A 26,841-nucleotide genomic window follows, 5' to 3' on the forward strand; every position below is an offset into this window, starting at 1 on the left:
AAATACAGCTGTCCCAACATTCATACTTTAATGACGTGCTTTGCTGCAATGTAAAACTTTTCCAGTGGGAGGAAAAGTGTCTCTTGATATGTGAAAATGCTGCACTGCTGCTGTTTGTAAAATTCATAGGCACAGGGTGACTTGTTTAGAGTAGCAGCTTGAACTGTGTGGGGGAAAATCCATTTTGCTTCAACAGGCATAATGATTCCACTGTTCTTTAACGGTTAACATATTTTTATTGTTTTTTTATTTTTATGAAGTCATCAATAAGTTATCAATGACTGTTGAGGAGACAGAGTTGCTATATCATAAAGCATATGTTATGTTGTGTATTTTAAATTCTATCGTTGGTCTTTTTTTTTTTTTTAATTTGTGGCTTACCATGCAACCGTCAATGCAAAATATCATCAGGCAAGTGCTTTGTTTGTATTATTGTTATGGAACAGTTTTAGAACAAAATCTTTAAGTCTGCTGTATGTTGTAAAAATGCTTGTAGCCTTATACACAATCAGTATTTGTGTTTCCACAGTGTGTCCTCTTTAATATAGTTTTTATAGAACTCAGTATATATGCTTTCTGTATGACACACTGCTGAAAGTTCCCAGTGTTTTGCATGTGGAGTGTATATTTTAGCCTGGCATATATGGGTTCTTTTATAACCTATACCGATAGCAGATATGGTGGCTTGGGTTGAGTACCATCGACATTTGAACAGATACTGATACCGGTACCTGGAATTCAGTACCGGTACCCAACAGTACCTTTTCTCAGTGCTTTACTCTCTCTGTAATAACAAAAAAAGCTTCCTTGCAGCCTGTCAGTCAGTCCATCACCAGCACATGGTGTGCTACATCAGAAGGCTGCTGGGATTCTCTGTGGAGTTGTACATGTGACCGCTTTCAGCTTTAAATAATTCTGTATTACATTATATTGCAGCAAGCACAGTCTGTGTGGAATTTTGGAAAGTGTAACCAGACTTTGGGCTCGTTATTGATTTACTTGACAGGCTTCTCCTTGGCCTCGATGGTGTCCACTCTGCGTGCATGTGTGTCCGAGGAGAGGACAGAGACGTTAGCCAACCATAAATGACAACAAACAAACTGTCAGCATTGTTTATTTCACATCACATTGACCAAATAATTGTATATAAAAACTATTACCCTCACAACCAGATGTGCTCTCAGGTACCGAATCTAGGCGCTGACTGATTTAACATGAATCTGTACTCAGTAGAATTAATTTAATTGGTACCCTTAAAAGTACAGACTTCAGCTTCCAACCCTGAATGAAAATAGACCTTTTCTTGTGCAAGTTTACATTCTTTCACTATGCAATATATATACAATGTATTACTTTGTCTATCAATTCTAGAAATGAAGAACTGAGTAATAAGAATACAGTACAGGCCAAAAGTTTGGACACACCCATCTCATTCAATGCGTTTTTCTTTATTTTCATGACTATTTACATTGTAGATTCTCACTGAAGGCATCAAAACTATGAATGAACACATATGGAATTGTGTACTTAACAAAAAAAGTGTGAAATAACTGAAAACATGTCTACATTGTATTTTAGATTCCTCAAAGTAACCACCCTTTGCTTACTAGAATATAAGACATGTTTTCAGTTATTTCACACTTTTTTGTTAAGTACATAATTCCACATGTGTTCATTAATAGGTTTGATGAATTTACAATGTCAATAGTCATGAAAATAAAGGAAAAACATTGAATGAGAAGGTGTGTCCAAACTTTTGGCCTGTACTGTATATTGTTTTTTTTTTTTAAAAACATCAGTATTTCGTGTTCTCCAATGACAATTTGTCCAGACCAGTCAAGCAGTGGGAGTCAGCCCGAGAACACAGATATGAATGTGTGCATTAATGTGTCATATATGAACCTGTCAACATCCCTTCTGATAAATGAAGGGGGTGAAAACAACGTGGTACGCACTGTTCTTCCCCTGTACCCGTCCACACGGCCTGCACAATCATGCTCTCCCTTCTGTTGTTTTGCAGCCTGTGTTGATGTCTTCAGGACACACTCCAATGTACACCTCCGCTGTTTCCACACTGGTAAGAGCACAGCGACCTGAGCCGCTCCGTCACCATGAAAATTACCCATCAGTATCACCATCAGTCATCGTCATCATCAGTCTGATTTGTGCCCTCATTTCCCGTCTTTTGCTGGATTTGCCGTCACTCACAGTTTGGCTGTCTGATAGACAGACGGACAGCTGCCCCGGTTCAACGCCATTTTATGTGCACTGCCAGTAGTATGAGGTCATCTGTTTTCTGATGATATCAGTGTGTTCATACTCATTGTTATTCATATCTCTTTTGTCTGACAGATTTGTTCCTCTTGCACTCAATGACTATTTTTGGGCCTGAAATCACATAACTGAGCCTCCATCACGTAATAATATTGTCATATTCATTTTTTCCAGCATATTTTATAGAATCGCAGGCTGGGTTTTGCACACACAAAACCTACCCTGAAATATGAAAATGAATTTAAAAAAAAGTACATGTAGTCCTGCAAGACAGAAGGAAAGATGAAGCTAATCATAATGTGTATCACTGTTAAAGCTTCAGTGGTAGGTAGAAGGTGTCAGATAACATGAGGGTCTAATAGACAGATAGATGCAATCTGTTTGCAGGACAGACTGAAACCTGTAGGTGTCAGTGTTAGACTGTGCACAGTGACTTCCATAACCTTGAGGACATGGCTATGCTGCTTTCTCAATAAAACAGTTTTATGATCAGACAGGTTGCATTAGCCTCATGCACCATGAATTGCTCAAAAGAATTTGCCTGGCAGAAAAATATTACTGAGGAATTCATACTAAGTGCCGTTAGTTATTCCCTCCCACCTTAAGAAACAACAAGCAAATTATATTATAGTATTTAAGCCAGATAGAAAGCCTGAATGCAAAGCTAGTTAGAAGCGAATAGAATTAGTTTTAAAGGGAAAAGACGGGATCTTTGAAAGGACAAAGTCTGGTCTTATCAGTCTCTCTCTCTCCATTGAACAAGTCTTGTAACTATTCATCATTTCTCGTCTTTGTCTGCTTGCCCTGACCTTGAGCACACTATGTGTAATAGTGCCCTCTCATAATTAAACTGTTTAACATATGGGGCATAGTGCACACCCTTCAGCATAAAGTAATCAGCAAGAAAAATGTGTTTGTATACATTCCCTCAAACATATATACACACTTCATTGTGCACATGCATGCATTCAATTTCCCACACTATGTTCTGTCTGTGAGATGCATTGCAGCAGCCTGTGTGTGTGTGTGTGTGTGTGTGTATGTGTGTGTGTCCGTGTCTTTGCAGCCGGTGTAGTCCGTGTGCTTGTCATTGATGTGTAGGTGGTGTCGTCAGTCTGTCTCTTTATTGCTTTAATGGTGTGGGCTTTGCCAGTACCACTCCAGGCCCCATTGATTTATGGGTAGGATTGTCTCTGGAAGCACTGCAATGGTTTGGCAAAGTAAGAGGAGGTCTTTGGGTTATGTACATGATTTAGCGGAGAGGTGCTTTAGCTTCCAATGACATCTCTTTTTTTCTCTTTTTTTTTTTCTTTACTTGGGGCATAATGTAATTAGAAATGATTTTTTTTTTACCCTGCACAGAACTTTTGATATCGATTTCTGCTCATATTAATGGATGTTCTTACTACTTCAGCTCTATATGACTCTATAAGTCTGCTGTACTGTGTCCCAGTTTTATTATGGGGCCACATAAATTCTTGTGAAGGGTGTTTTTCTTACTGCGGTGATTACATTGCAAGTTCATGTTCCGTCTTACAGCAACACAAGGCCAGAATAAATGCCTTTATAAATCAAATTTAATAATGGATTTCTATCCTAAATATGAATAGACCTATTCAATGGATACAAATATGTAAATGTAACTGAAACTATAGTGAAAATCTTTTTCAAAGGTTAAACAGCAACAAAAATGGATTAAAGCAGAATATTTTGTTAGATGAAAACCTGTAATGGATTAGGAAATAATTACATGATTTTTCCTGATAACACTGTTTAAAAATGTTTGGATCACAAGTTGACAACAATCTAATGTAGCCACCACTGAAATATAATTCTGCAAATAGTATAATAATAATAATAATAATAATAATAATAAAAATAATAATAATAATACAAAATGTGTAGCCTAACATTAATCTGCAACTGTGCAGAAATTAGAGGTTTAAACAGGTTTAAAGAGGGTGATAATTATTAATATATAAATGTGCATAAATGTGTAATGTGTTGTGTAATATTTTCATGTGTGTATATATACACACAGCTGGGATCGGCTCCAGCCCCCCGCGACCCGATTGCGAATAAGAGGTTAATGGTAATGAATGAATGAATATATATATATATATATATATATATATACATAGATATATATATATATTATATATATATATATATATATATATATATTAGATGTCAAATTTATGAAGTAAGCCTCCAAATTTTGATTATTTGGCACAAATTGGGATCAGGATTATTTCGAAAAACTAAGAATAAGTTGATGAGCATTAAGTGGCAGGATGGGTATTTCCCTTTGCAGTGAATCCCACAGGCATGTAGTTATGGAACTGAGCTTTGAAGATACTTCCCATAAAAGAAGGCATCCCTGTGTGTGTGTGTGTGTGTGTGTGTGTGTGTGTGTGTGTGATGAAGCAGGAAAATACACCACAATTACCCCCAAAACCAATCTCAGTCTTTAGAATTCATTCATTCTCTGTATTTTGGATGCGGTTCAGTCACACGTTAACTACCCTGAAGGCAGCGATGTAGCTCCTCTCCGTCGCTTTTCATAACACTCTACCTTTGGCTTTATTCACTGACAGAGATCTGTCTCAAAAAATAATCTCAAGGAAACTGGTCTGCTTGAGCTGAAAACATTCCACAACACATTTATGCTTAGTGAAGTCCACCACTGCCCAGTTTATGTTACACTCTGTCTCTTCTCATGAGAAAGGATGAATACCACTTCCTCTCTCCCACAAAACTGCTCCTATACACAACACATTTCACACAAATCCTCTTTATACAAACACAGTCATCCCCCGAAGAGGTGTTTCACACTTAAAGGCAATTGTTTTTAATGTAAGGATTCAATTACTGTTTTCTGTAGTGTTTCCCCAAGAGCTCCCCATTACACCCTCCCCCTTTCTACTCCGCACTCTTGTCTGCTTGGTATCTCGTTTCTATCTTCATTTTCTCCGTCCTCCTTACTTTTCTTTAATAAATGTTTAAATATGTCCCTGCAGCTTGGGTGTAATTACAGTGCAGCAGCAGCTCAGGTCCTTTGGGAAGTGGAGGGGGAAAGAGAAAGGGAACGGGAGGAAAAGAAATATGCATGCAAAAAGAGGAGGAGAGAGCTGTTCACGCTGAATGGCGGAGTAAGACAGATAGAGAGGTCCTTGCAATCGGAAGGGTGAGAAAATTAGATAGGTATACGGAGGGAATTTTATTTAACAAAATGAGAGCATCAGCTGACAGCTTGTCCTTCAGCACGTCCTTACATAAGTCTGTTTAGTGTGTGTGTGCATATTTATTACACGCCTGTCAATTCATCTGTCTTTCAGAAAGAGAGAGCTTGAGCGAATGTGGGTTTAAATGGGAATTTTACTGCCTTTGTAAGGCTACATCCACCATTTAATAATTTATTTGAGGAATAAAAAATATGGCAAGCATGCATGTTCCTTCCTTTCAAACATCCTGTCCTATTCTTTACCCTCCTTAAAGTGTTTCGCTGTCCATGCTGCCTTTCCGCTGCCAATTAATTCAGCACCATGGACAGTGAAACACTTTTAAGCAGGGGTCATCAGCTACATTTGTTCAAGGGCCAGACGAAGACACTGTAGGGGCCGGACTTTCAAATAATGAAATACAATGTACCGATTCCTAGTTAGCCTGATCATAGTTTGATATTTTCACTTTCTTACTAAATTCATGCAATTTTATTTGCCTATATCAGTGTCAACAGACTAAAAAATGTTAATTAGAGACTAGAAAATGCTCTGAGACTTCCGCCAAGGAGGCATTTCACTGAGGAGTGATGGTTAAAAACTGATTAGGGAAGCATCATTGTAAATATGCTGAATACAAAAATGCATTTTTTTCTGAATTCATTAGGCAGCTATTCTGCCAGTTGATGATTGCTGATGATGTCTGTTCAAATCAAAGTAAAATTGTTGCAATATGCATTATAGACACATATTTTTTAGACAAATCAGTGGGAAATATTTTATTTCTGATCCTGAAAACAAAACATATGAACTGTACAGTAAAAACACAGGGGACAGACTAGAATGATGGGATGTCAAGCTACATTTTTCCACCCTCGCTGCCACCACTCTGTTCACTACTGGGACTGACTGACTGGCTGGCTGGCTGTAGAACCGGGGCTTACAGGCCTCCAGCCTCCTCTTTTCCAAGTGCTCCCTTGGACGTGCCAGGCCAGTTTGAGCTGCTTGTCCTTCTAAGTTCAGCCAAAGTATAATTCCTCCCCCTCTCACATCACCAGCGTCGACATTATACAGAGAGACAGCTAAGTAATTGCCATCAAACTTTCCTGCTCGCTCCTCTTTCCCTGAGCAGTGGGGATGGGAGGGGTACAGTACAGTAGCAGCAGAAAATATGAACTGCATTCTCACTGAGCACAGACCAGGAGCAGGGAGGCTCCGCTATCGCAGTCCACTGCCACGGATGAGGGAAGAAGACTGGAAGGATCTGTTCGTTAATGCTCATTTTTACTCTGGATGGGTGACTTTTTAAAGACAGGACAACCGTGACTCAAATAATAAGGAGCCTTATCAGCGATGAGTAATTTTTATAACTCAGAGGATGTTATTGGGCTTCTTCAAATCGACTCTCCAGCATCGTCTCAGCAAGAGGAAGACACTAATTTGGCTGTGATTTTTATGTGATTTGGGACTGTATAAAGGCGTATCCTGTGTCTGAAGCATGCAATCTTTGCTATTGTGTTTTAAAATAGATATCTCTTAATTGAGGCAATCTGGAAGCTCCGTGGTTTTTAATCAACTGTAATGGCAGGGCCTGTGGCTGATGGCTCGCTTTGCAATAATGCTTCTGTGGTACTGTTGAAAGCTTATAGAGAGCACTCAAACTCCTCCATCCACACACTTGGTGGGTGTGTATGTGGTTTTGGGAGTTGAGCAGGGTCTGCTCACAGTATCAACTGCGATTTACATTTTGGGACTGAAGCAGAATGTTTATGTCCGTGTGGTACGCCAAAAAGATGGGCTGCCGGTTCCTCAACAATGTACGGAAAGCCAAGAAACATCGACATCATAAAATGGTAGGCATGTTTTAAACATGTTTACTGTATTTTACTCTGCTTAAGGGCTGGGCGATATGACAATATATATTGCCAAAACATTGTATGTATTTTTATATATTGTATAAAATCAGTGTGAACCATAGAAGCGCTGTTTTACTCACATGGAATATTTAAGTAACAAAAATAGGCTTCACTATGAGGCTGTTTCATAGAGACTTTTTATTTATTTAATTACACTATAAGAAATATATATATATATATATATACATATATATATATTACAGAAATGTACTGTATTATTTTACAGGGGTTTCCTTGTTTTTTCTACATTAAGTGCAAATGCCATAAAACAGGTAAATAACTTTTATTACAAGTATTAACCATAAAATAAAAGTTGAAATCTGAAAATTAATATAATGTGACATTTTAGATTTCTTTTTTATATAGTATTATTCAATTGCTTAATGGTCTATAAAATGCTCTTTTAAACCTACAGTAAATTCTAGGTAAAAGATAAAAAAATAAAAATACAGATATTGCTGAATGTAAAATTAGGGCCACTCTCTGTTTTCTTACAGTAAAAATTACCTAAAAGTAATGGTAAAGAAAAAAGTCTGGCAACAAAAGTTGACAAACAATTACGGTTATATTAAAGTAAAAAAAAAAAGTTTTCTACAGATATATATATATATATATATATATGTTTTTAAATACCGATATTTACTGTATATTATCTGTGTTTTAAAGTAATTTGTAAAACAACTTACGGTTGTCTACCATTATTTGATGGTACATGTTTGGTAAGTTTTGGTGACAGACTTTTTACAACATTTTTACGATTTTTTTATAAACATGCCACCTCATGATAAGTATTGTTATTTAGATATGAAATATGAGCCATACTTTGCCTGTTCCTCAATATACTTGGGAAATGTTAATGAAAATGCCATTTTGCAAAGTGGCTCAGAGGTGGTGCTTGAAGAGTATGTTTGATTATATTATTATTATGATACCAAGGCTTTGTTTTGTTTATCTGCACAGATAGAAAACTCAAGGCTATGGCTGCACTTAAGGTCCATGATAGATATTTTAATCACAGTGAGCCTGGGTAATCAAACCTGGTAATCAAATCCTGCTCAGGTTGTGTGTGTGTGTGTGTGTGTGTGTGTTTGTGAGTCCTTTAATGGTGTGAAGGTGCAGTTTTTTCCATCAATATTCCAACAAACAGGGAGTTGTAGGTCACCGCCAACTCCACAAGCCAATAACCCACATACACCTTTGCTAGCAGCTTTTCCTGCACTCCTCTGATATACGTGGGATTTAATAAGTAGCCAATAAGTGCGGCATGTGCATAACTTGATGGCCAAATTAACCTCTGTCTCATCCTGCACTAAAACAAGCACGGAGACAGCTAATTCGCCAGCAATCCAACGGGACACACAGCTGCAAAACAGTTCACACAAATCTTCCTCAGCAGCCTTTAACAGACTTAAAGTAAGGGTCAGTCTGGAGTATCTCTTAAACAGAAGACCATCACTTTAGATGCATCCAATAGTCTCTTTAATTGCCTGCTTAATTATTCCAATTCATAGCCTGACATTGCGTATTCCAATAGAGGTCATTATCTGGCTTATTGACCGTTCAGCTTTTACGTGTTAAAGGCTTTCCGGTTTAATGCTACAAGGTGTGCAGGACATGCAGCATTAAAGCCTCTATAATGCAACCTTTGGTTTGTATCCAGTGCCAGCTCACACGTGACATCCTCCCCTCTGATGATATTGAAGCATTCCACGCACACTTAATCTCAACAGGAAAGGCTGCAGTTGGTGTTTTAAATATCCTTAGGCTTAGCTAAAGAGGTGAATGTTGTCATTATTGGCTATTGTAGCTCTTTCCACTAAATATATCCATCAAACTGAAAGCGACTAGAGGTGTGAGCGTGCAGAGAATGGGTCATGAGCCTCAGACTATTTTGCAGAGGAACATGTGCACGTAAAGATTGATCACATCACCTGAAAGTCTTACGGTTTCCAGCGCTTAATTGAAAATACAAAGTCTATTAATTCAACTCTTAATGGAAAAAGAAAATTGATTCAGTCGTTTCCTGCCGTTTCTTTCCACAGCACAGTGCATGCTAGAATGCTGAAATATATTCCTTTATTAAATCACACAAGACACTATAAAAATCTGGCAATCAGTGTAACAAGAAAAATCTAAATGAATCACTTTTACTTGTCTTTGCATATGCATATTCTGGCACTTAGCCTGCTGCATATAAATCCGTCAGGAGGTGAAGGTCTGAGTGTGGATGGATGGTGGTGCTGCCTGTACAGACATGGCAGAGAACGGGTTAGCTGAATAGGTGCTGCTAAAATATAGGTGGGCAAGAGCAGCCAAACACTGTAAATCCTAACAACCGCGACGTCGAACGACTTGACAGAGCAGAGCGAGGGAGCGAGGGCTCTGTCAAAATCCCTGCAGGGAAACTGCCTGCACTGGGCTTAGATTTCTGCTGGCTATACTCATTATTTCTGTCTCTAGATAAGGGTGAATTTGACGTAATGTTCAGCAGCACGGCCCGTTGGACACAGCTACATGGAAGCTCTGCACAGGCACTGTTATAATCGAACAGTGTGCAGTTAAAAGCCAAGCTGTGGCATTTTGGGGGTTGTGGGGGGGCGGGTTATGTCTTTCCCTCATGTGGATGAGTGTTTCTCTCTTTATAATGGCAGCTATATTTAGTATCATTCAAAATGATTGATAATGAGGAAAAGGGGCTGGAGTATGGGGTAGTGGTGCTGTGAGAAAAAAGGCTTTTACTGCAAGTTATGAGATGTTATTACATAACAATAATAGAGGGCTGTATATGTTATTTGGCATACAATGATGGGGGGGGGGGGTGGGGGGGGTGGAAACACCTGTTTGTTGAATGCAATACTATTAAACTGCACCACAAATATACAATTGAACAGAATTTCCGAAATCAGCAAGGATTATTGCAGGTAGTGATGATCCGATTCATCTGTTGGTCAATTAGTGACATTTTAAAATATGACGATGCAGATTATTTATTTATTATGGTATTTCACTGAGACGACACCAGGGAATGCCACGACATTAACATATGCTGTTAATAAGTGCAATAAAAGTCATTTAATTTTCATTCATAACCTGAAGACATTTGTTTAGTCGACTTATTAGTGATAAGCTGATCTACTAATCAATGCAGAAACAAAACACATATTAAATGTATTCATTTCAGCAATGTGCCTTGTTAGTGCTTTTGAATGAATTGTTGGGATTTCTCAAATGAAAAAGCAAACATGATATATTTTTGTTATTTATATATATATAAAATAATATATTTTATTTTTACATACTGAATATATGTTAAGTATTTAATTATTTTATTTTAATTAGTTTTAGTTATTTTTTATATAATTTATGAACATGTTTATATATGTATATATTGCCATTTATTATTGATATAAATTGATCTATTTTTTCTTTTTTTCCTTTTTGCCTACCAGTTGAACTATATGGAAGATATATATGTATATTAGTATCTACACAAATACCTATATATATACTGTATATCATTTATTTTCATTCATAACCGGATGACATTTATTTTGAATTTTGAATTTGATTAGTAGAGCTACAGTGCAGTGCACTAATTTAAGACTGAGTTTAAGACCGAGCACTGTTAGACTGCAATAGTGGTAGCTGTGTGTAAACTAATGATACTAATAATAATCTATGCAAAATCAGTAAGCAGTGCTGTGGTAAGCTCCCATGATATTTACATTAAGAGAAAGTAAAAGACAGTGAAAACAAAACATCTTCCCATTGCATCACATAAAGATCAATGGGTACGAATGTGAAATTGTTGTTCTTAAAAGCAGAGAATCAGTGTTCAGTTTGGTTGTGTTGTTGCTTTTGTGTGTGTCAGAGCTGTCAGGTCTGTGAAGGTCAGCGGGCTGATTTTATGCTGCTGTTTGCTGTTCTGTAAGCACTTCAGATGTGCAGCGTCTCTTCCATGCTAATCAGCGTGGCTCAGAGCAACGACAGAAACAAACACGGGGCTTTAGACCAAAGAGTACTGTACATAACGGTGTATTTACATCTTCCGACATGATGATGAGAGTGAATCCCTGAAAGGAGCTTGAAAAAATGAGAATACATTACAAAGAGATTAAAAGGGAGACGGTGGAGAACAGTGTGTTAAGGTTAACAGTCGCACTTTAGATGAGCTGACGGGAAAGAGTCCCAGCAGGTAAACCCAAACCACATCAGTGCCAAAAATCCTGTCCTCTCATTGACTTGCTGTCTTGAGAGGTTTGTTTGAAATGACTGGTGGGCGGGAGGCAGATGTCCACAGTATACTCACTTGCCAGTTATAGCATCAGTTACACAAGCTATACAGCACAGTGTTAAAAAAAAAAAAAAAAAAAAAAAAAAAGGCAGAAAGTCTGCCAGAAAATTTTTGCATTTCGTCAAATGACAGTGAAAGACTACAGAAATAAATGGAATAAACCATTATAAGAATACAGAGCAGATTAATGAATTAAACTAGGACAGTTTCTAGTAAATATGAATAAATATATTACATACATCTATTTCTATTTAATTAATTTTACTGTATTATTATTTGTTTTATTTTATTGAATTATAATTATTATTATTATTATTATTACTATTATTGTTTTAATCTATTATTATTTATTTTATTTTAGTGAATAATAATTATTATTACTATTATTACTTTTATTGTTTTATTCTGTTATTATTTTATTATATGACTTTTTTCTCTTGCTTTTACTTTAAAAAAAAAATATTTTCCTATATATGTTATTGATACTTGATTGATAGGTATACTGCATTATCTGAATTTGCTGCATCTAGCCCTTTCTTGCTGTACTTTTATTTTAATGTTTGTATTTTTTTAATCCATAAATCTACTTATTCTGTTGAGGGTGGGGTGGTTTATGTTCTGCATGTTCTGTATGTCTTTTTATGTTTATTACAAGAAAAAAATAACTAAATTACAGTATATTATCGTTGTTAAATTGGCATGTAACAGTGAAAAAACAGACATATTATGTAAAAGCACATTAAAAACAAATATATATATTTATATCTTGTTTTTTCTTGGCTTTTTTTTTATTGTTTTATGGAAAAAGGGGGAAAAAACATGTGAAATAACACTAAATTTCTTGTAAAATAAACAGTGTAAGTAAACCAAACAGCAAGAGTTTGTAAAAACCATTGGGTCTAGCATGAATTATTTCTATGTCCATCCAGGGAGGGTAGTAACAAATGTCTCTCTCGCCTTTAGACTGACACCGTATAGCAAAATGAGAATAGTGTTATCACTGAGAGCTAAAATGGCCATCAGTCTCGGCTGAAGGTTTCAGGGATATACTGAGAGCCCATCCAGGAGCTGCCTCATCTTTGAGCTTCTGCCATTATTTCTTAATAACGTGTCTTCTCTCTCTGCCTCCAGGGAAATACTCCTCCAGTGGTGGTGAACACTGACACACTCGATGGCTCCCCATATGTAAGGATTATGTTTAATCTCCCCTTTATTGTATTGTTATGTTAGGCTCAACTTTACTGCCTTCACATTCACTGTCTATTATCAGTCATTTAATTCGGGAGGTCTTTGTTTTAATCTGAATGATAAAAGTAATTAATTTGACTTCTTTTTTTAATTGAAATGAGGTTGCTGTGTTTGATATACATTAGAAACATTACTTAATGTGATTCAAAGTTCTTTAATGATGTCTTTTCTTAAATGAAAGTAGTGGAAACACCTTGAACATATTGTCATGAATTGTGAGGGATTAGAGAACGAGGCTTTTCAGAGGAAAGTCTTTCAACACAGACCAGTATTTTCTTTTTCCCTGCACCACTACAGCACTAAGAAAAGTTGTTTTCTAGGTCAGACACAAAAACAGTGAAGTCTGAAGTTCTTTAAATTCCCTCTTCCTCAGGGACTTGCTTAATTGCAGAGGTAAAGCTGATGTGTAGCTGAGTTTTTCAGCCAGAAGGCGAATTAGACTAAAAGAATGGCGTTGCTGTTTTCAAGCAGGTACTGCACCGGTGCACATACAGTACGTCAAAGAGGAGCGGAACAAAACTGGATTTAAATTACTGGACAGAACTTCTAGTTAAGAGGTGCTATAATTAGATTTTGGTGCTGATGATGCTGATGGGAAATCCCTCTCATTTGATGAATAACAACAAATGATGATCAAGCCCAGAGGGAAATGATGAATCAACATAAGCCAACTTTAGAATTCAAACTGTTATTTTTGCTTATATTTTAGTTGTACAAACAGTTAAACAGTTAATGCTTTTGGCTTCCAGTGATTATGAAAACAAAGTAATGGAGATAAAAAAACAATTAATTGATTACAGCAGTAATTTTTCACCCATTTTCATTGAATACTGACTAGAATATGTTGAATTTAGTTTACCAAAATTTTGTATGTATATTCAGTATTTTTGAGTAGGCTGTATTAGTGCACTACATCATATTGGATCTATTTTATTTTGGTAAAATGTATTGATATTAATTATTTTTATATTCTGAATATATGATTATTTCAGGAGTTATTTCTTTTTCTTTTTGATTTCTATTTAGTTATTTTTCTATTATGTACATGCATCTTTATATATGTATATTTTACTATATTTGCATATTCATTTATTTTACTTTTTATTTTTGTCTTTCAGTTGAACTTTGTGGGAAAATATATCTTTTTTCTATGTTTTTTACTTTTTTATTTTATAAAATAATTGAGATCTCAATATTGACCAAAATAATCACGTTTTAATTAATTAAGATTTTAATGATTTATGCCATGATTAAGCAGCCTTGCTAATTTTGAACTTTCGTTAAATTAAACTATACTAACATGTCTTTTCTGCAGGTGAATGGAACAGAAGGGGAAATCGAATATGAGGAGATCACACTGGAGAGAGTGAGTCAAAAAACTTTGCATGTATACCAGCAGACATGGAAAAAGAAAAGTTTGACTGTCTCCAGTCTGTAAAGCCCTGATTTGAATAATAACATGTTTTTGTTTGGATTTGCTCCTGCAGGGTAACTCAGGCCTGGGCTTCAGCATAGCGGGAGGAACAGACAACCCTCATGTGGGCGACGACCCCAGCATCTTCATCACCAAAATCATACCTGGAGGAGCCGCAGCTATGGACGGGCGGCTGAGGTAAAACCACAGAAAACACAAAACCAGCCTTAATGCATTCATGTTCCCACATTCCACAAATACAGGAATCCAACAATCAAAAAAGCCCACGGGCCCATTAGTGCCGACTCTTCAGATGAAAGAAACGCTGCTCTGCTGCGTCCATTTACCCTGCCTCGTCTCTGCACCTTTTCTTTTGAATTCACTGATTCAGACAGCCAGTTACTTTTCTACCAGCAAACACACTTAGGGCAGACAAACAACCAGAGTCGGAGCTCACCTCTTCGTTTTAAGTCCAAAGTATTGTTCCACAGAACTACAGCCTATTGACTGTCGGGTCCGTTCAGCATCAAAGTTACATCACAGAAGACCTGCCTGCCTCTTTAATTCAACATCTCAATGCCGCTAACCAACAAATATTCCCTCCTACTTTTATAGGTCTTTCAAAACTTTTCCCTGCTTTAACTTTATCTGTTTGGCCTAAAAAAGTATAAAGACTTAGTCGTTGTTGTTTTTTCACTTGATTTGTTAACCGATAACTACCTGCTTTTCATGGCTGATACAATAGCCGCTAGTGTTTTAAAAAGAAGCTCATAACTTGTAGTTTATACACAGCAGAGAATAAAAAGTCTAAGATGTATTGAGCAGCAATGGATGATTAAATATTCTATAGAACTAAATAGATCGAGTCTCCTCTATAGAGGAATTACCATTCAGTATTATGGTGCACACTCTTATATATCTTGTTGTCTGCCAATCAAGGAAGCAGCAGCCTATTATTTTATCGGTTTATTATATCGGTTTATTATATCGGCGTGTTGGACAATATCTAATAGTTAATTTTAAAGCCAGAATTGACACAGATAACAAACTTAATTAATTAATTCGCAAAAATTTTGTGCATCCCTACTTCTGACTCTTAAAGTCTCTATTTATTGTTTTCCAGTAAAGTACATTAAAAACTTCACAAACATACTTTGGCTTTTAAGGAGAATTTAGAGGAAAAATTCACATAGAAAGCTTTTGTCTTCCTCTAAAACTGTGTTTGGCTTTCTACTCAGTGTTCTGCACTTGTTTTTCTTTTTCTCTATGTTTATTGGCGGATTGCAAACCAATACCATCACCTACTGTATCGGAGTGTGAAGATGCTGCGCTTGCTAAGCTGATGAAAAATATTTTGCTTGGTATTTGGCTCTATTTATTGGCTTTAATTTAATTAGCAAAACAGTAAATAATACGAAAAATTTGCCATCGTTGGCTGATCATTTATCAGCCCCACATGAATCCCTTATTGTAATGCCACTTTTTTTGTGAGATTCAAGAGTCTTGTCATTCATGCACAACAATATATATTTGAAAAGAGATCCTATATTAAGGACATGATATGGAATGGCAGGGGAATAACAATAAACAGCAACTGCAATAAACAAATCATGCACAGAGGCATCGTCCTCGTCCTTCTCTTTACAGTTGACCTATAAACGTTCATCTGGAATGACTTCAGAGTGGAAAGCAGGCCTGGAGAGAACGCTTATATTTGCTTGAATGCAGTTTTTTCTTTCTTGGCCTTTCCGGTCTGCTCTGAGCAACACAGCTCTTCTTATCTTTAAGAAAATTCCTTGAAAACCTTTCAAAACCTGCTATTTGGGAGTCTCAAATTGATGTTGCTGTCAGATGGTTTGAAGTCTCTGTTTGATGATTCACACAAAACACTGTTATTTCTTCCACAATAAGTGACTCAGTGGCTTTATGATTTATTTGAACAATCTTTGAAAATCAGTATAAAGCATTCCGAGGTTTGTGAAAGCGAGATTGATTGAAAATTATACAGTCTTTACATAAGTCTTCTTTAAATCTTCAATCGGGTTGTATTTAAACATTTATGAGCATTCATTGATACTCTATGGCGCAGTTGCACTAGAATTGCCAGCATTAAAAACTGATAATAATGTCCTCTTCTTTACATGCAAAAGTATATCAAAGCCTCACAAAGAATATGCAGCTCAGTGTAAAATCCTTTGTGTGAAGATGTCAGCAGCCATTTGGAGTTTAGCGATGTATCTCACTTCAATCAGGAGAGTCATTATTGAAATTGAGGCTTATTTGACAGAGTGTGCACCATTAGGAAAGTTTATCGGCATTATAGTCGAAAATTTGAGAGAGTCCTTGAACGGATCATTGCTTACAATAGTTAGAAAAAGTAACCAAAATAAGGATTAACATTGTGATATTTCTGTCACAAAAAACCCAAAATCACTAATCTACATGTCTCATTTAAAAAGTTGCAAAAAAAAATTAACCATTTAAAATAACTAGATTCTGCTAAAAAAAAAAACTCCTCAGTGACACTGTGAGGCCATGACTGATGCTGCCGAGACGAACGGTCACGTGACAAATATTCACTGAAAATCTGTTTACACAGAGCAGAGAGGAGAGGACAGGAGAGGCTGCAAGGAGGGGTTGTAAAAATGCAAACAGTTCAATATGTATAGCATGTTGAAATCCAATTTTTTTTCTCCAATATTCATGATGCTTGGAAAAGAGTTATATAGATATACATTCCATTTTATTTTAATTTTTGAACAAATAATTTATCAGAAAAATTGAACTTGCGGTTTTTTTATTCTTTTTTGAAATTATTTATGTCATTAATTATAATTCTGTACAAAATACATTTTTGGGTTGTTCCCACTTCTAGCCATGAAGTGGGAACAACAAAGTTTATGCTGGTTCCTTAGAGCTACAGGACTTATATACTGCAGTGAAATACAAGGACACAGTGAGTAAAATGTAAAAAGAGCAAAAAACGCCCTGAAACAGCTTGTTGGGGTTCAGAGGGGATTTGGGGGCGGGGGGTAGTCATGCAATACTTTTTCTGAAAAAGGAATCAAACAACTATAGTTTCAGTGCTTGAGACTATGAGGTCGCCCCACCAATTGTACATTAGACGTACAAGAAGACTTGCAACAAAAGATTAATCTAAGAAGTTTCGGGAATAGGTTAGCTGGACAGGAATATTCCCCTGGTGGAGTCGGTGGTAATGGTGGAGAACAATGTCTGAAAATGTAGATGAATGTGATGTGCAGCGGGACTTGTAATGAGCTCAGTGGATGTGGTGGTTGTGATGAAAACTGGAGGTGAACAGGGTGGAGGAGGGTTTTATTGATTCAACACTGAAATGACAGCTGACAGCAGCAGCGAAAGGAGCAGTTTGAAAGTTTGACAGCAACAAGATGTTCAGCTCACAGTGGTCATGAAGAGTCAGCTTGAGTTGTAAAGAGGGAGAAGGAAGAAAGGGAGAGAGAATGAATATAAATAAATAGAGCAGGCATGAAGATAGTCTCCCTGATTGAACTTTCGCTAAGCTTCATTTGTTAAACCTCTTGCAGCCCTCAAGAATTATTTCAGTCTTACAAAATTTTACACCCTATAATTTTCATGGCCGTAAAAATCAATTTTAAACACATGAATGGAATAGTGATAAGTAGAGTTTTTAGGCCCTGGGAGGAAGAATGTGTGTGTGCCTGAAAATAGCTATTTCATCAAAATGCTTGAAAGTCGGCTTCTCCTCTGCACACAGGCTGTCACTCGCACTTCACATATTAACTCCTCATCATTTTCAGGAATGCAGAGAGCTATACTGCAGCTAACCTTTGTGCTGGATCAATAGCAGAAGGGGTTTGGATACTGAGAGTTGGGGGTAAAAGGCCAGATGTATGTGGTGAAACTGGATCTCCACAGCTATAGCTGGAGATTGACTGCTCCTGACCTCGTCTGGTGGAGGATTACACCACATTTCTTCATCAAAACATTCACTATTTTCCCCTTCTCTCCCTTTCCCTCGCTCTCTGTTTCTTAGTGTGAACGACTGCATCCTATTTGTGAATGATGTTGACGTGAGGGAGGTGACACACAGCCAAGCTGTGGAGGCCCTTAAGGAGGCAGGTGCTATCGTCCGCCTCTATGTTCTCCGCAGGAAACCAGCAGCAGAGAAAGTCACTGAAATCAAACTCATCAAAGGGCCTAAAGGTATGTGGAAGTGTGGACTGGTGTTACAGCATCAACGCTTTTGTGTGGGCTTAAGAATGCTTTATACCCAGCTAAGCTGTGCCCTCTGGATTTAGCAAATCTGCTCTGTGTTAACCCATACCTCCTTTGCTCACTCTCTGCCTCTCTCCCTTTTCCCAGGATTAGGTTTCAGCATTGCTGGAGGGGTGGGAAACCAGCATATACCAGGAGATAACAGTATCTATGTTACCAAGATCATCGAAGGCGGAGCGGCTCATAAAGATGGCCGTCTGCAGATCGGGGACAAAATCTTAATGGTTGGTCATTCATATAAAATACCTACTAGCACTGAGAGATATATGCCCACATATATACATGTCACTGATAGCCTCAGAGTCTTACCCTTTGAGCAAACAGACACACACACACACACACATGCACACTCACACATTTGTGTATACAAGCAGCATTGATGTATAAAGAGCCAAGATAAATTACAGCTGTAATTTTCACGGCCTGAAATTACTTTCATTAATATGTTAATAGCTGTGTAGGATGGGATAAATGTTTAACTGGAGTATTGCCACGATGGCTCTTGAGCAGCATTGCTGCCATCTGCTGGAGAGGCTGTGACACAGCAGCTGATGGCCAGAACAGCACCAGCAGCTTCAAAATGGTGCTTGGTTTCTACTAAATGGTGTCTGAGCAAATGCTTTACCTCAGAGTGAGACACGGCAACATGCTCCTTCTCATTATGATTACATCACCATCAGTGGTTATGTTAAGTCAAATGTAATGATGTGCTTTTTTGGAAACCTTAACACCCAGCTAGTTAAGCGTCGGGATTTGCATATTAGCCTACCTATAGGACTCCCAATTTATAGGGGACCACTAGCTTTTCTTTGGCTTTCTTCTAAAGGAAGGGATTTCAAAATCATTTAGCAGTTTTAGCACTTTTAACCTTGTGTTTGATTTATTTTAACGTCCGTGATGTAACAAATCATTTTAAGGTTATTGTTTGGGCATTAGAATGATAAAATATATTTCACTGTCATCTGTAAAATGATGAAATGTAGATTTAGACAAATTCATTTGATCTATTGGTGAGGTTTAATCAGAAATTTTGAGCACCATCGTAAGTTGTAAATATAAATATGACAGTTTAGGATGGGGCTCCATCAGGGTTATGGCTGGAATCTTCTACCCTAATATAGGTAATTTCACATCATGATGACGATATCACGCAAAAGCATGTTTTATGCTAATTTAATGGATAAATGTGATGAAATAACCACATGATTGAAGCTAATTTCTCACACACACGCAAAGATCAGTATGTAAAGCATCGTCCAAATCACAAAACTATTGCCTAAAAGTAGTTTGGTCACTGGCCGACATGAAACTTGAAAATTAACATAAATTTATGGAAATTAACAGGAGTAAAAAGGAAATATAGGGCGTATTCGCTCAGGCAGTATCACCATGTCATATGCAGATAGCATCTTAATTTTTACCACATCATAATGGATTATATAAGCAGGCTTAATCCATTAATTTTCCAAATAAATGCATTCATTTGTCAAAAATATACAATGTGAAATGTGCCATGTGGTGAGTTAACTCATGGGGAAAGACATTTTTTGAAAATATGAGCTGTAAATGTGTGCAAAATTTTTTTTTTTACAATAAAGGATGATTGGAAAGAGATAATAGAGATCCATAATAGAAAGATAATTACATCTCCTTAATTAGCATGCTCTATCAACCTACATCCCACACAGTAACAGCTGGGTAGCATAAACTCAGAAGGTGTAAATGAACAGCATTTATAGATTTTCTATCATGACCAAACACACGCTTTTACACTTACAAGCCAGCATTTACCCATTCATTCATACACTGCTGCTTGTCAGTAAGGTAAACACATTCATGCAGCCATTGGGAATAATTTAGGGTTCAGTTTCTTGCAACCTTCTGCCAGGGCAAGGGATCGAACCATCGACCACAGTGCTCTAATGGTTGACTGAAATATCATCGAAAATAAGACATATTCACTCCAGTAATATTATTATAGCTTACACGAAAGCCTGCAATTCTTTGGCTCAGACAGTAGTGTTGGCAGCAGTGTGGGCTGCACATGTGATGGAGAATGCCCTGTGCGTGCAGAGGGTTGTAATTTAACTGAATTCCTGCTAAAAATGGATGCTGGCAAAGTATCTGTAGTCTACGTGTGATAGAAGAGTGTGTTGATGAGGCACTGCATGGTTGCAATTCACGTAAATGAAGATCATTTTAACCACAACATGCCATAAAATCTAAAATGGATTATGTTTCCCTGTAAACAATCAGGTAAACACCGTGTGTCTTGAGGACGTGATGCATGAGGATGCAGTGGGGGCTCTGAAGAACACAGCCGAGGTGGTGTACCTCAGGGTGGCCAAGCCCAACAACCTGTTCTTGACCAACTCCTACAACCCTCCGGACCTCACCAGCAGTAAGCTGTGATAATCTAAACTGTGTCTTGTGAAGTGTGGCCAGGAGAAACGTCATCACCAAATGTCCTGCCTTCGAGCTGATGCATTTCCAAGAATGTACACCCACAAAAAATGAGAGATTTTTCTTCACACTTGAAACAGCAGTAGAGTATAGAGGGAATAACTTGTTCTTTCTAAATCACCAGAGATGACTGTGGGAGTTCTGTAAAAACTCAAAGCTGAGGTTTACAGGTTCAGGGTTTTCGATCTTTTTTCCCTCACAAAAACACAAAAAAAGTCCTTGACTTGAACCCGCCTCTTGATGAAAGTCCTTGTAATAAAAGAATCTAAGAGTGGTAATGCTCTCGGCTTTCGTGAGATTATTACAGAGAATTTTTCATAAAGACAATTTCACATTCCACAAGTGAATTGTTTGGTGGAAGAGCCATATATTTTACCTCTTATGTGTGGTTTTGTGTGTCTTTTTCCCAGCATATTCCCATATGGACACTGAACTCAGCCACCCCAATTATCTCGGGTCAGATTACCCACAAGCCCTCACTCCCACCTCTCCTAGTCGGTTTTCTCCTGTTCTGCATGGGATGATGGGAGATGATGACATCCCCAGGTGAGAAGTACTGATTTATTATAAGCACCAACAGTAGAATTAGCTGTATCAGTGTGCATATTGATAACATGACAGCAGTCTACTTTCCTCCCTCCTCCAACTCTCGACCAGGGAGCCTCGCAGAGTTTTGATCCACCGAGGCTCCACCGGTTTGGGATTCAACATTGTCGGAGGAGAGGACGGCGAGGGGATCTTTATCTCCTTCATCCTGGCAGGGGGGCCAGCTGACCTCAGCGGAGAGCTGCACAAGGGCGATCAGATCCTCAGTGTAAGGACACTTTTATCTCCGTTAAGTTGTCAAACACAAATGCATTTGAACTAAGTGATTTTCAGCTGTGGATGTTAACGGTCATGCTGTGTGTGTGTGTGTGTGTGCATCAGGTGAACGGTGTGGACCTGCGTATGGCCACACATGAACAGGCAGCTGCAGCATTGAAGAACGCCGGCCAGACCGTGACCATCATCGCCCAGTACAGACCTGATGGTAGGGGTGTGCCATATTGTATTGTTCACGATAATACCGGTACATTTTTTTTATGGTTAAAAAAATGCATATCATGATATTGGTAACATTCCTACTTCTTGATGTAGTGGTTAAAGTTGTTTTAATCACAAAAAGATACTTTCTCCCTGTCGCTAAACACATGCAGCTTTCAAAATAAGAGCACAGTGTGTTAACAGAATCCACCACAGAACTTACAAGAAGACTGTCAAAATCAGATGACTTAAATAAAACATAAAAGAACCTTTATTCTCCTTTACAAAATGTCATTAAAATATGCCCCCGAAACCCCTAAATGGTTATCTTTATTATTTGCTCATACTCAAGAGTCAAGAGTAAATTATTTTGTATTTGGCAACTGTTGAGATTTGCACTTCACACTACAATTTAGATTTTTATTTATTTATACAGACGAAAAAAAAATCATATTTTCTATATATTTTTAAGTATTTGGTAATATCGTCAAGAATATCGTTATCGCAAAAATAGCCTGAAATATCGTGATATTCTTTTAGGGCCATATCGCCCAGCCCTACCTGATGGTAACGCCACAACTGCCTACATGACATGAGATATCTCATTTTGAAGATTTCACAAATTTTAAAGTAAATTACAAAACAATTTTTTAACTTAAAATGGTTAACATTTCAACTGGTATTAGATCAGTACTCCAAGGCCCTGTCCACTCTATGAATTTTGGCATTACTGTCTATGTATTTTAGCATTTCGTCCACACGTAAACTGTGTTTTGTGCCACTGAAAGCAGATCTTTCGTAAAACAACGTCCTTTGGTAAAAACCTAGTCGAAGGTAAAAACACTTGGGTGGTTGACGTGACGCTCAACTTTTGTGTTCCCAGTGACAAATATTACCAAAATTTGATAATATTTCATTAAAATTAATGTTTTAATATGCAGTTCATTCTTCTACATCTAATCCATCTGCAAACAATGAGTATCGTTCTTCAATTATGCAAATATTCTGTTTTGAACATGACATTTGTCCACCGGTGCAACTGTCCTAGGTAGCATTACTTATTTTAAAACAACTGTAATTTAATGAAAAATGTATCTAAATACATTAAAATACTTGAATGCATGTCATACGAGTGTTTACTTAATGAATCTAGAGGATATAAGTGTTAAGGTCCCTATGTAGAGTTATTATGACACATTACATTTTTTTCCGCAAAACTGGTGTCCTCCTGGAGCAACGCCATGATGTCGATATAAAACAGGCGTTAATGTGACCACCCCATTACTGAGAGGGGTCCTTCCAGAATCAGGAAGGACAGAAGACATCTCTGGAGCAGGTGGACTGCACACAAGATCACTTCTGTCTCAAATATTTTCATAATATTACTATTTCCGTGCAGTGTTGGAACTGGTCGTCTTAAGGTAGTCCTTTGGTACAACGCAGTTTAAGTATTGATCTGAATATTTTTATCAATTTACATTGATTGATCATTGAAAATAATGTAAATTGATAAAAATATTCATAACTAATATGCCTTGGGCTTATCTATCTTATCTGTCCAACATTCTCTTAATTAAATAATGACATTCTTTATTTTGTTGCACCGGTGGACACATTTTAGGACTACCACACCAAAAAGTTAATAATGTGCTAAATATATGAAGAATTAGAAATGGACACATTCAGTTTTGAGTTATTCACATATAAGGGAATATAATTGTATGTCATTTGACATATATTTTTTGAATTATTCTGTTTTTCACTTTTCACGTCAACCACCCACTTTCAGAAACTCTACTTTCAGTGTTGACATAATGCCACAGTAATGTCAAAGTGCGCGCCATTATCCCCTCTATGAGGCATCATATGAGGCAACGTTTTGTGCATTGCAGACATTTCCAAAATGCTTGTTCTAAACATGGTAACAAGACTTTTTACATGTTTACTGTACACATAAATGTACAGAGTGATCACTCACCATTGCAGACTGGTACCCTTCCGGAAATAGTTCTTTTTTCAGGTTTCTAATTGCCCACCCACGTGTGGACTAGGCCTAAATTGAGGTATCACAATTGGTCGTGGGAGTGAAAAAGGAAATTAAAGTTTGTATTTCTCCGTTTCAGAGTACAGCCGTTTTGAGGCTAAGATCCATGACCTGAGGGAACAGCTGATGAACAGCAGTATGGGCTCTGGAACCACGACGCTAAGGAGCAACCCAAAGAGAGGCTTCTACATCAGGTCTCACACAGATTAACACAAATGCATCTAAATTTGCACGCAAGCCAACATTACAGTGTGTTAAGCATATTTAGCCAAGACAAATGTCAGTGATATGCTTTGTTAAAGTAATCGGCAACCTTTCATTAGCTAGCATCTGTTTCAGCACCAGAGGACTTGTGACATAACTGGATTGCTCTAACTGAATCCTCTGTGGCATCGTCATAAATTGAGTCATAATTTCAGCAAATCCAGCAAGGCGCTGCTGTTATGGTGCCAACTGTTGTTTTTAAATGTATGAAGTTGCTGCCAGGCCTTTATAGAGATGAAATGTTGACTTTTGAAAGCGAGAATATGACTCATTGTCACTGGAGAATTTGATTATTGGAAAGAAATTATTAATTGTAGACAATGCAGACCAATCCTATATTGCATAAATCGGAGAGGCTCCAAAGTTGTGTGAATGTGAGCCAGAACAGAGGGATGAAATCACAATACAAGGGACCGTCTGTATAAGAAACCACAATACATTTGAAAATACAGTATGTGATAGTAAATACTGTCTGAGGCTGGCTGTGTGAGTAGAATGGGAGGCATTCAAAAAGACTAATGAGCAAAGCAGTTCACTCTCCTCTAAAAGCCAATAAGAGCAGTTTTGGCCTTTCTTTTGCTTCTTTAATAGGTCAAGATTTAGGTCTCCGCTAATGCCGGCTAATGGCTTTTAATATAGGGATTTTCTTTAATGTCCATAGAGAAAATTAATGGAACATTTACTTATCATTCACATGCTGCAGCCCAAACACCAGACCCCATCAACCCCCTTTGGTAGATCTTGCTTAAAAAACTCAAAGTAGGGCAAGCCCTGCACAAAACAGGATTATGAAATGTGTGCGTTAAAAGGGTACAAACTGCAAAGGAAAGATATATCAGCATATAGTTAAACTTCCCCAGTCTGGCAAAAAGACTGAAGACACCATTTACCACAATACCACTCTCTGAGGCTTTATGTGTATCTTGCAGATGCAAGACGTGTACTGACGATAATAGATTTACTGCAAATGCTAGTTTAAAGTAAATATTTACCGCACATAACAGCAATCTGCATCTCATTTAGATGTCCTGTGTACAGCCAATAAAGCCACATAGTTTGTGTGTTGTATATACTAGTTAAGAACTTCTGCACTTTACATACAAAACAAGACATCATCATGCGCCAAGTTATACTTTATATAAGCAAATGTGATGCAGAGGAGGCTGCAGTTTTCATCCCATGCAAAGCTGTGTAAATACAGTGAGATACAGTAAAGTGCAGCTCAACACAGTTTCAGCACCCTGAACAGCGTCACTCCACTCAAACATCAACAGCACTCATAGCCACAATGAGCAAACATCCAACAAAGGCAAAACATATCACGCTGCACAGGGTAAAAGGAAAATTGGTCTTACCTTGAGAACAAATTCTTGCTTGATTGTGTAAACTAATGAAAAAGTACTCACCAGATCCAGGTGACTCATAACCAGCAGTGCCATGGCGATGAAAAAAGTTAAAAAAAGTTCAGTCTGGGTCACGATATTCGCTCTGTGTAGGACTTGATACCGACAGAAAGCCCATAGTGCATCCACACAGTCCAGAAGGTAAATAAATATCCTTTAAAAATCCTGTTATGATTAGTTCCCATCTTTATTTTAGTTTCTCTCCAAATTCGCTCCTTCTTCGTGGCGATGACACGGAGGTGTTACGGATTAACGAGTGACCGAGCTATCTGGTGACTTTCAGCCGAATCCGACTGTGATTGTCGCAGTTACGGCTGCGGTTGAATACTCCCTCTTTGTTTGGTTTTACGTTAAAAAGTAAAATATTTTTTTCCTAACTCTGATGAGTGAAGATGTTAATGAGCCATTTGGTTTATTTTAAGTGTAAAAGGGCTGTCCTAACTATGGCAAGTCACCAGATAACTATTTTTCTCCGTAACACCGGTGTCGTGCCAAAAAGTGATTGCCTGCCAGAATCTGATTTTTGGCCGCGGGAGCGCGCACGGCAGCCCGTTGAGCGGTAGCGTAAACACGTCTGCTTTTCTCTGGATTAAACGGTCTTAATATGCAGATACACACAACTGTATTATAATGTAATTATAGCAAAGGCATGTGGCTTCGAAAGTTTAACGTTTGTTGTTGCGTAATTATTACAACTGTGGCCAAAAGAAGTGTAGTTTGTAGCGAAATCAGACATGGCAACTACGTGATAGACACGTCTATTTTAGTTTTCACCTCGCAAAAACTGATTGAAGGCATAGTATAGTTACTGAGAGGTTATTTCAGCCTAAATATGACTTGATCTCATTCATGAGCTTCATAATGTAAACACTAGAGCTCACAGGACAGCTTGGAATCCCTTTAAAGGACCATTACAACACAAAATAGGCATTTTCACCTGCCAAAAATTGATTGAAGGCCAGATACAGTTACTCAAAGGTTATTTCAGCCTAAATATGA

The 26,841-nt window shown here is 37.5% G+C and overlaps 1 protein-coding gene across 4 annotated transcripts in view; it reads left to right on the top strand.

Annotated features, from left to right (window-relative positions):
• Positions 1-26,841, top strand: part of LOC131986195 (disks large homolog 4) — a 62,139-nt gene that overhangs the window by 25,796 nt on the left and 9,502 nt on the right. For 2 of the 4 annotated variants that reach the window (XM_059351042.1, XM_059351043.1), the window contains exons 3-13: positions 2,021-2,077; positions 12,837-12,890; positions 14,269-14,319; positions 14,441-14,565; positions 18,404-18,573; positions 18,733-18,869; positions 20,902-21,046; positions 21,519-21,654; positions 21,766-21,922; positions 22,036-22,138; positions 24,255-24,369. In XM_059351042.1, coding sequence (XP_059207025.1) covers positions 2,021-2,077; positions 12,837-12,890; positions 14,269-14,319; positions 14,441-14,565; positions 18,404-18,573; positions 18,733-18,869; positions 20,902-21,046; positions 21,519-21,654; positions 21,766-21,922; positions 22,036-22,138; positions 24,255-24,369 — 1,250 coding nt within the window. Of the gene's footprint in view, positions 1-2,020; positions 2,078-12,836; positions 12,891-14,268; positions 14,320-14,440; positions 14,566-18,403; positions 18,574-18,732; positions 18,870-20,901; positions 21,047-21,518; positions 21,655-21,729; positions 21,923-22,035; positions 22,139-24,254; positions 24,370-26,841 lie in introns of all 4 variants that reach the window. The other 2 variants (XM_059351040.1, XM_059351041.1) reach the window with 2 other exon arrangements.

The sequence above is a fragment of the Centropristis striata genome, chromosome 15 (genome assembly GCF_030273125.1).
Source record: "Centropristis striata isolate RG_2023a ecotype Rhode Island chromosome 15, C.striata_1.0, whole genome shotgun sequence".
Lineage (NCBI taxonomy): Eukaryota > Metazoa > Chordata > Actinopteri > Perciformes > Serranidae > Centropristis > Centropristis striata.